The 10,343-nt window shown below is 44.2% G+C and overlaps 1 protein-coding gene across 1 annotated transcript in view; it reads left to right on the forward strand.

Moving 5' to 3' along the window:
- lpar1 (lysophosphatidic acid receptor 1) overlaps positions 1-9,592 on the forward strand; it is a 28,697-nt gene extending 19,105 nt beyond the window's left edge. The window contains exon 3 of the mRNA XM_088333111.1: positions 8,456-9,592. Within this exon, the coding sequence (XP_088189237.1) occupies positions 8,456-8,775 (320 nt within the window). The 3' untranslated portion in view covers positions 8,776-9,592. The remainder of the gene's footprint in view (positions 1-8,455) is intronic.
- The last annotated feature ends 751 nt before the right edge of the window (positions 9,593-10,343 follow it).

A 10,343-nucleotide genomic window follows, 5' to 3' on the forward strand; every position in this document is an offset into this window, starting at 1 on the left:
GGACTATCCCCAGGAGATATCTTGCGGTTCCTCTCCCATCTGCCGTCCAGATGACGGCCCCCCGTTTCCAGATTTCCCACTCGACAATGGGAAGCTTACGCCAATAGCGCAGACGTATACCCTTTGGATTTCTGTCCAAGTGTGGAACACCGAATCGGCTTCTTTCGCATCCGTGGGAAGACAAAACCGCTCCGTTGCTTTTCACCGCAAACAAATCAGCTTGGATCCTCTACACAAGAGATGTCCGACTCACTTTAACTCTGGGACCCGATCCGGACTTTGTGTTCTCAGGCAGGCCCCGTCATTAAAAGAATACTTTGGTTTTCTACTTTGTCTTTCAGCTTCATTGAGTAGCCTAGCATACGTCCAATGTTCTAAGCGTGGATGACAAGCGGTTTATTTAAGACAAGGCATCGATTCACAAACCGCGGGAAAACCGGATCGATCGGGTTCACTGGTTTACTTTAACGGTGAATGCAGTTTAACACCAGACCCACTCACCGTGCGATGCAAACTCAAGCGAGAGCTACGAAGAAGGAAATGTTTTACACCCTGATTGCTGGATGGCTTTGAAATGAAAAAAGAGAAGTACAAAATCAAATGTGAGCGGTGCAATAAGATTAGACGACACCGGATCGAACGACCGTGTTTTATCTTATCGCTGTTAGGAATTAAACTATTAACAAATGTAGCGTTTACCAAATTGTTGGAATGAGTTATCTGACTCGATTAACCAAAAATAACCTTCATACACTTAACAATACATGCTCGTTTCTTTTTGTGAAAAGACGGACGAGAGACCGGCGTTTCCACACGGGGACAGATTTAACTTCTTAAAGTATTTAACTAAGCGAACTCCATGGAATGAGCCCAATGAGTGTCGCTCGAGGCTTCGTCGAGCCTCTTCTCTCGATCGTCCCTATCTCCTCAAGTTCTTCTCCGATGGGAGATGGGTTGGACGGACTTTTTGTAAAACCAGGAGCTGAAGTTGCATTTTTGAAAAGTGAACGCCTCGGCGCAGTGTTTTTCAACCAACGTAGACCGGTGTGCCGGGAGACCTTGTCTAGTGTGCTGCGGGAAATTTCCCGATATTATCTCCATAAAAAAAACATGCCATTCTTCGGTATATTTCCTTTTATTCCGGCGGTCAGCCGAAAACCTTTAACATTCATCGACTCGGCAGCAGTTTCCTATTTTTTTACCCTTTATATCTTAAGTATGAGGTAGACGGGGACATCTTATTGATAACTTATTTTGTTGGATGAAGCTGTTGTACTCCGATAAAAAATAATACAATAAATCAGTGTAAAAATACTGCTTTTAATTGTACTCGTTTGGATTGATCATTTTTTGATTTAAAAAAAAAAATAGAAACAGGCAATATAATAAAAAAAGCCCTACTGGAAAATCTTTTTGCTCATTTTAAGTGTTATTTTCATACTCTTATTTTTTTAGAAAATAAATATGTAGTAAAACTTATAAAAGCGATATCGTAAAATCCCAAATGACTAAAATTATGAACTAAAATAAATAAGCTGTATGACCTCCAGATCCACGGTGACCAGAAACGATGATTAATATGTTTTGATGATGAATGAATGAAAACTTGATTTGAAACATTAAAATAAAAACAGGACAAAAACAATGAGTCAACACCAAAATAATGTTACATAACATGTTGGAAAAGGGGGTCGTAAGAAGCAGATGCTTATTTTTCCTACCCCTTCATCTTCCCTATTAAATATATTCTATAAACAGTGTCTAATATAACAAAATCTCACGGATATGCGACTGCACTTCCTGAGATTGCTCAGGAAAAATAACCTAAAACAGCAGCTGCAGGTGTCTTTCTACAAAGCCACAGTGGAGAGCATCCTAACATACTGCATCACGGTGTGGTATGCGGGGTGCACAGCAGCAGACAGGAAAAAGCTCCAGAGGATCATAAAAACAGCCCAGAGAATCGTCGGCTGCTCTCTGCCCAGTCTGGAGGACATTGCCTGCTCTCGCTACCTCAGCAGAGCAGAAAACATCGTCAAGGACTTTTCTCACCCCGGCCACCATCTCTTCGACCTGCTGCCTTCCGGCAAGCGCTACAGGTCACACAAAGCAAAAACGAACAGACTCAGAGACAGTTTCTTCCCCACAGCCATTACCACCCTAAACAGACACCGCACAAACAACTGAAAACTGTTGCAAAAAAAATAAAAATAAAATAAAAAAATACCTCACACGTATGTAAAATGGTACTCACGTACATGCTGTCTGCACTATGTTTGTTCACTGCTCAACAGACACCGCACAAAAACTGAAAACTCGTGCCAACACTACCTCATACGAATATAATGTTACTCAAGTCTTGTTCTTGCACATGTCGACTGCACTACGTTTAATGCTCAAATTGCACAATGTCTGACCATTTCCTTTTTTTGCACTATGATGTCTATATTTGCACCAATGTATATGCGGACTATTTTTGCACCATGATGACTTTGCACCAAATGCAATATTGCACAACCGTTACGATACAACGTTATCACGACAACCCTGTATGTAACATCCCACATGCTGACATTGCTGTGTAAATACCATGTAAATTATAACTATAGCCTTATTCCCCTTGTTTTATAACATTATCTTCTCTGTTCCTTTATCTTCTTGCTCATACCCTCACTATGTGTAAAACTGGAGTGTCATGCCCAATTTCGTTGTCACAATATGTTAGCCCATTTGTAACAATGACAATAAAGGTATATTCTATTCTATTCTATTTTACATAGGTCAGGTATCAATCATTATAATAAATACAATTATCACATATTTTATACACTCATCTTCGTAATACCCATCGCTCAACGTCATCATGCCGCTAGTCACCAAACATCACTGCGGCACCAATGATAATAACAACATTAAAAATAAACATAATATTTATAATAACAGTTCTGATATAATAATAGCAACAATAACAACATAGTAACTATAGTTTTAAACGCAGTATTTCCAATCTCACCCCATTTTCTTCATCTCTGTATTCCGCCAGTCATGTTTTTTTGTATTTAAATTTGAATAGTGTGAATCGTTGGACGTTGTTTGATCTGTTCTTGTCAATTGTTCGAATTGTCTTGTCAATTGACTCCGCACACAGACACGCACATACTTTTCCTGGTGGTTCTCACCTTTGAGATTTTGAATTGACCACAGCCCTTTAAGTTATCATTTCCCTCTTTCCGAATGAATCGTATATGGATGTTTTCTGGCACTGTGTTTTTGTTGACCTTAAATAACAGTTGTAGAGTGAAACATTTTATGAAATCATCCAATTTGAATCAAATATGAGTATGATCCCGATATCCTACCCTGTGTATGGTTCTTATTGCACGTTTTTGAAGGATAAAAAGGAGCCGGAGTCAACTTTGATCATGATGGCAATATCATCAATCCCATGCATTGAGGCGACGTGATCATTTGAGCTTTCAAAATCAAAACAAAACGGTGCTAGGAATGACTACCACAACATTTTGAGCAGAGAATGCGCCTCAAGATTCTTTTGGACTTGAAAATTGCGCCCGGGCTCAAAAAAGGTTGAGAAACACTGCCTCGGCGGCTCTTAGCGTTCACACTCCAAAATGGAGCTGCTCTTTGGGATCGTATCCAATGTGCGCTTGACCGTAGAGAGAGAGAGTTTGATGAAAAACAAATTGTCCCGGACGGACGGAGGGGAAAGGGCAGAGCCGCTCGGTCCGGGACACGCTCGGCTTTGTGCCGACTTCTCCGTTCGGACGGGGCGGCGGTCGCGACCCGTCGTGACGCCCGGCCTAGGAAATCGCGATGCCTGACAAACGGCCCCGGCCGGCCAAAAGATTTACAGGGGAAAGGGGAGCCTCGCCGGAAGCGAGGCGTGACCGAGCGACGTCAAACACGGAGAATGAAAGACAAAAGCCGGTCTTTCCCACATCGTTTCAGCTCGCTGCTCAAAACTGGAGTCTTCCTGTGTAGATTTACTCCTTCGCTTCGTCATTTCAACTCTAAAGTAGTTCACGTTTTCGTACCTGTCGAGCTGTCGGTTTTTGCCGCACAAAGTATTATTAGCTATGATGCATTTGAAGACGTGTACGACGTACGAAGAAATCTGTACGGAAAAAGGCAAATTTGTCAATGACGTACACACCGACTATGACCAAACGGCAAATCCATCATGTCAAACGAGTTGGCCGCGGACACCTCTATCTCGGTATCGTTTTTTTTCGTTGGAAACGAAGCCGGCGCTTTGATGCTACTCGGCGCATGCGTCTGCTGCCTGGGGATTTCCCATCATGCATCATTCAACATCTGATTTCATGCGGTAGTTGTGTAGCGAGAGGAAGTCCGTCTCATTTTAGAGAACCGGCTTTTTCAGCTCTCCGAAGGCTCACTCGCTTTGATGCATTATATGACGAATGATGATTTTGTATCTAGAAGTTAAGAAAAAAAGTATAAAAGGTGGAAATGAAAAAAGACAGGTTTGCGGTTATCCCTTGAATCGGTATATTACCAACAATCATTGAATGCAGAAAAGGAATTCATCATTTGAATAAGAAAATGTATTATTCTACTTCATTCTATTTGCATGTGTTTTTTCTTTCTACAGTGAACGTCCGAGCGACTTCATTTTGGAAGTTTTTTTTAGAATAAACCTTATTCATTTGTCACGAAACGGACCGGGAAGCAGGAAGTCGGAACTCATTTGCGTAGACAATCTGTCACTTTAATTGAGAAAGAAAAAGTTGTCCGACACACAAACGGACGAAAAACAAAACAAAGCGGGCAAAATGACAAACTAGGCATGACTCAGATCAAACAGGCACGAACAGGTTTTCAACAAGGTTAAGCAATGGTCTGGCAACGGGCAGTCCCAAAAGGAGCGTTTAAGTCCTCCAAAAGCAATCGGTCCAATGCGTCTCAGCCGGTGTCAAGGGGCGGGGCCGGCTGGGCGCCACGACAACCGTGCAGGACATGACATTATGTCGAGCGACTCAGTATCTCACAACAAAATGTTCATTAACAATATAGATGAGATCACGAAACACATGTACAATATAACAAGCTAAACGACATCAATAACCACGTTTGAAAAAAAATATGGTGTAAGATGATTTTGTATTTTGTAAGGAAAAATAGGACAGTTTGTAAGGGCATGGAGCCCTGGAGCACCACAGGGATGCGTTTTTAAAGAATAGTCTTTCCAGATAAAACTAAACCACAGAAAAGAAGGCAAAAGGTGGGAGATAGACACAACGGACTAAGGCCGTTGAAAAAGCGAACGCGGCAAAGCTCAAGGACTGTTGCGGGCAAACATTTATCAAATTGCTTCAACTGAAGGCCACAACTCCAGTCTACAGTAATCCTTTCTTTTTTTGCGCCGGCTGCTTTCCAAAAAGGACACCTTTATTTCTCAAATACTACATTAGACATTGAAACCAAAGTAGAAACCCTATTTGCTTAACAAGTAATCTTGCTGCCGTATCGCACTATTGCTTCCAAAAAGAGGTGGAAATCACTTCAGACCACTATCCGCTTTTTGGTTTTAGGCGATATTTTGTCGCCATCATGAGGACGTTTGGGGGAAAATAGAGCGTAAATATGCTTTTAGCCTTTGTTGGCCATAGAAAGCCTCTTCCTCTTTTTTGTGGTCACGATGGCTTTCGGAGAAAGTGCAAATCGACAAAGGTTTTCACATATGTCATCCGGCTTGCTGTTTTGGTTCCCGTACAACTTAGAATGCGACTTTATCGTCAGACAGGCAGACACGGGCAGAAAAGGGGCTGCCGACGGTTTAGCCGATCGGGAGGCAGAACACGACGCGGCATAAAAAATCCGCCGAGTCGTGAAACTGCCGAAAAGAAACGGTGATACTGTCAGGGATTACTGTACGCCCCAAAAAACAGAAAATCTGTGGTGTGTGCAGCCCTTTGAGACTCTTTGTGATGAAGGGCCACAAAAATAAACAGGACTTTTATGCTTTTCCTGGGAAAATGGAACTCCAATCCGCAAGAACGGAATCCGAGGCATCGGAGCCCGGTTCGCCGCCAAAGACTTTTCGCAGACTTTTCCGCAGTCGCGCCGTTTTTATTTCCGACGCTCGGCGGACCTTTTCCCACAAACTTGACATTTGCCAACAGTGATAATGGTTGACTTGGGGACGGCCGAATAACAGATCCTTAGGAAACGTGCCAGACCCCAAAAAGCCATTTCTGTCATTTGGACCCAGGACTCCAGGACAGACCGCTTACGAGCAATGCTCCCTCGATGCTGCGCGTGTGCGCTTGTGCGCCACTGCCCAGAGCTTTTCCGCGCACAAGAAATTCTAGCCAGCTCACAAAAATCAGGGCTTGAAATTGCTAATTAAGGAGCAAATTAAGTCAAAGTTACAGTGCAAGAAGGTAAAAATACACGGGTTCCCTTGACGCTGTGTTCTAAATGCGGTATTTTCAAGTCAAGGTCGAAGTAGAACCAAGTTGAGTAAAGTCGGTCGAGTTTTTCGAGAACCGGCTTCTTCGGCTCGGCTCACTAAAAAGGACCGGCTCTTTCGGGTCTTAAACGGCTCTTCGGGTTATTTTTGCTTCTTTCATCCCTACATGACCAAATATTATCTAAACGTATGCACAAAATGACTTAAAGGAAGGGGGGCAATAGAACAAAAAATAAAAAAATACCAAAATGAAAAAGTAGTGAAGAGCTGGGGAAAAAAAGAAACAAAAGGAGAGAAAAAGAGCAGGGAAAAAATCTGGAAAAAAAGCCCCCCCCAAAAAGAAAAATAAACAAATAAAAGGAAAAAGTTAATAGAGAACAAAAAAGCATGAAAAAAGTAATAGGCTGGGAAAAAATAAAAACACTAAGATTTTTTTTTAAAGGAATTAAAAAAAAACAGGGAAAAAGAAGAAAAAGTTTGTGTTATATTTAAATAATTTCCAATGATATCAAGTGAATCTTGTTGCCAACATTGTACTTCCACTCCAAAAATGTGATTGAATACAGTTGTGTATGGTGCAACCGACTCAATAAGCCCCCCAAAAATGTGAGTATGATGCCACAAAAGATACCAGGAAAAAAAAGAAATGGAAATCTTGTGAAAGAATTGTCAAAACAAATGACGTTTGTATTCCATTCATTCAAAAGTGAAAACATTTTTTGCATCGGCGGAAACTCAGCAAAATGTAAGGTGATGTCAAGTTTTGGACATTTTTGATAATGACTTAGTTGCCGCGCTTGGGATTGCCGTTGCTCACTGTTGTTTCAAGCGTCGCTCACCCACTTTGTGGGAACGCTCAGACCCGCAAGAAAAATGACAGGGAACGTTGCTTACGACTCACCTGCTTCTTTTGATCGCAACGTGTCAAACGATGCCATCGGTTGCGGCCTGAACAATTTCAGGCGGCAAAAACGGCAAAACGGCTGTCCTTGAAATCTGGCACGGAGGACCTTTTCCTTCATCGGCAAGTTCAGATCAACATCCGGGTCATGAGACCAGATGGGTAAAAACGGGCGTTGTACGCATCGGAATATATCAGATGGATAAAAGCGAAGGAACGTGGCTAATATAGTTCAGGAGTACCCTTCCAAACGGTCGACGGTCCCTCTCGTACGAGGAGGGCAGGCGCTGATGTGGCGCGACAAGGGTCGCTGACTAGTTCAAATCTTATATTTGGGGGATTTTCATGTTGTTTTGTAAAGCAGAAAAAGTGAAATACCAGTATATCACCACTAGATGGCGTAGTCTCACAGGTCAGAAGGGTGCTTGGGCCGAGTCTCACGGGACCTCACGTGATTTCATCAGACTTGTTCAATAAATCACTCTTAAAGTCAACAAGTAAATGGTGTCGTGTGAGACGGACATTTACCATCTATTTTGAGGGTAAACAACAAAAATACCCCCAAAAATATATAAAGCAAATGTGTAAGACCAGCTGGAGCTAGACCATCCACCTGTGTCCCGTTACACTGACAAAAACAAAACCTAAATCAGTGGCAAATTCCCTGAGTCTTAGCGTCACATCCGTCCTTCATCCGGACGGAATCCTGACGCCGGTTGGTTTGGACTGGAGGCCTCCGACCGTAAATCACAACACCACCGAGAACAACGTAAAGACTGTATAACAACTACATGAATGGCCAGAATAAGTCCATTTTGAGAGATGGATGTGCATTACTGACCTCTAAATGATCAAATTGATTAGAATATTGATGATTTCAAAGAAAAGAAGAAGAAAAGGAGAGAAAACTCACACAATGATCATGAGGTGCATGTCACATGCACACTTTTGCTAGAATGTAGCCTTTGTCTGTATCACCACGGTGTCCAGAATATTCTGTCGATGAAAAACGGCTGGAGGGGCGGGGGGAAGCCCAGCAAATTTCTCCATGACAACCGCGTCCAGAATATTCTGGTAAAGCCGGGATGTGTTTCCGCCCACAGGCGCCTTCATCGTCTGCTGGACGCCGGGATTGGTCATCCTGCTGCTGGACGTCTTCTGCGCCGGCTGCAACGTTTTGACCTACGAAAAGTTCTTCTTGCTCTTGGCCGAGTTCAACTCGGCCATGAACCCCATCATCTACTCCTACCGCGACAAGGAGATGAGCGCCACCTTCAGGCAGATCCTGTGCTGCCGGCGGCAGGAGAACCTCAACGGGACTCTGGCCGAGGGTTCCGACAGATCCGCCTCCTCCGTCAACCAATCGGTGCTGGCCAACGGCCCCGCCCATCACCGTCACGACAACCAGCACTCGGTGGTGTAGGAGCTCTCCGCTCCGAGACGAAGGACGGCCGTCTTTGCCGCGCCCCGACGCCGTATTCCAAAGCCTCGCTATAAAGACGCCGACGCCGACCGTTCCGGAAAATCGGTTAGCGTTCGCTTATTTATGCTAAAGAAACATTCCGACGGAGATGGATAGCCCGTTGGTTGCTACGCCGATGCTAATACAAACTGTGTGTGAGAAGCCGGTTCGACTGGGTTTTTCGATGAGTTCGCGTCGGGTCGTTTATGCTAAAGGAAAAGACGAGCGACCTTTTCGAATCGGGACAAAGATCACCCGAGCCGCCGTCTTCCGTTGAGTTTTTGGATCCGGTTAGCGGGCTAACGGCGGTCATAGCCGTCCGTCCCGTCGAGCAATTCTGAAATAATTTCCCGGTGAAATCTCATACTCCTCTCGCAGGCGTGTTTTGGCCTCTGCCGACGCTAAGCTAAAGCTCTTGAGCTCCGAATCGCTGCCGGGACCGAGCAAAAATGCGCTCTTAAGACACGCGAGCTTCACTCGGCTCATAAGACGACCGGCAGATGTCGTGAACGCGATGGACGCTGACCATTTGATGACTCGCCGTTTGGAGTTTCTTCTCCTAGAAGGCGAATTCAAGACACGAGAAGCTCCTATTAGGAGGTCGGACTGGATTTCTACGGACACGTCTTTTGAGGGAACGTCCCGAAGGATCACGGGAAGGTGTTCGGGATCTGATCCGAGCTCAACGGATGTGCAACGTACCGACGGCATACCCGTCGCGCTCCGTGCTCGCGCAAACTGTCGTATTTTCCTGTACAAAATACAAAATAATCCTACACCGTATCTATTTTTTTTTGTAATGATGCACGATGGGAAATTCCCAGGCGGCAGACGCATGCGCACAGTAGCATCAAACGATGAAAAAAACGATACCGCGGCCGACGGGTTCGACTCGATTGATTTTGCCGTTTGGTGACGGTCGGTGTATACCGGACGGTGCCCGTCATTGACAAATTTGCCTTTTTCCGTCCAGATTCTCTCGTACGTCGTACTCGTCTTCAAATGCATCATAAACGTACTTTGTACGTCAAAAACGTAGAGCTTGACAGCTATGCGATTGTCTTATTGGTCAAAATCAATTGAGGGAGGAGCTTTTTTGCATGACAGGTGACATCTTTTTTCCCGTCATCGTGTTGCAGAGAGAAGGTCAGAGTCCATGGTCACTCACTTCTCTGCGTTTTATCTTTGGGCGTTTGCCTCGGTGAGGTCGCCGAGCGTCAAAGCCGTCAAAATGTTGTGGACGGGAGCTTCGGTTTCCCAGCGGCTTCCGCTTCCGTCTTAAGAAAGTCTTCCCGTTCCGGGTCGGATGTCCCGACCCGTCGGACGGCAGCGCCGAAGGTGTTCTGGATCTGCGATGGAAATGTTACACAACGGTGTTAAGCATTCGGACGTATTTGAAGGAAGAAAATGCTGAAAAGGAGGCGAATGGAATAGAATAGAATAGAATCTACCTTTATTGTCATTGTTACAAAATGGGTTGAACGTATTGTGACAACAAAATTGGACATAGCACTCCAGTTTTACATATT

This window comes from Urocampus carinirostris, chromosome 4, assembly GCF_059441175.1.
Source record: "Urocampus carinirostris isolate Australia breed hairy pipefish chromosome 4, RoL_Ucar_1.0, whole genome shotgun sequence".
NCBI lineage: Eukaryota > Metazoa > Chordata > Actinopteri > Syngnathiformes > Syngnathidae > Urocampus > Urocampus carinirostris.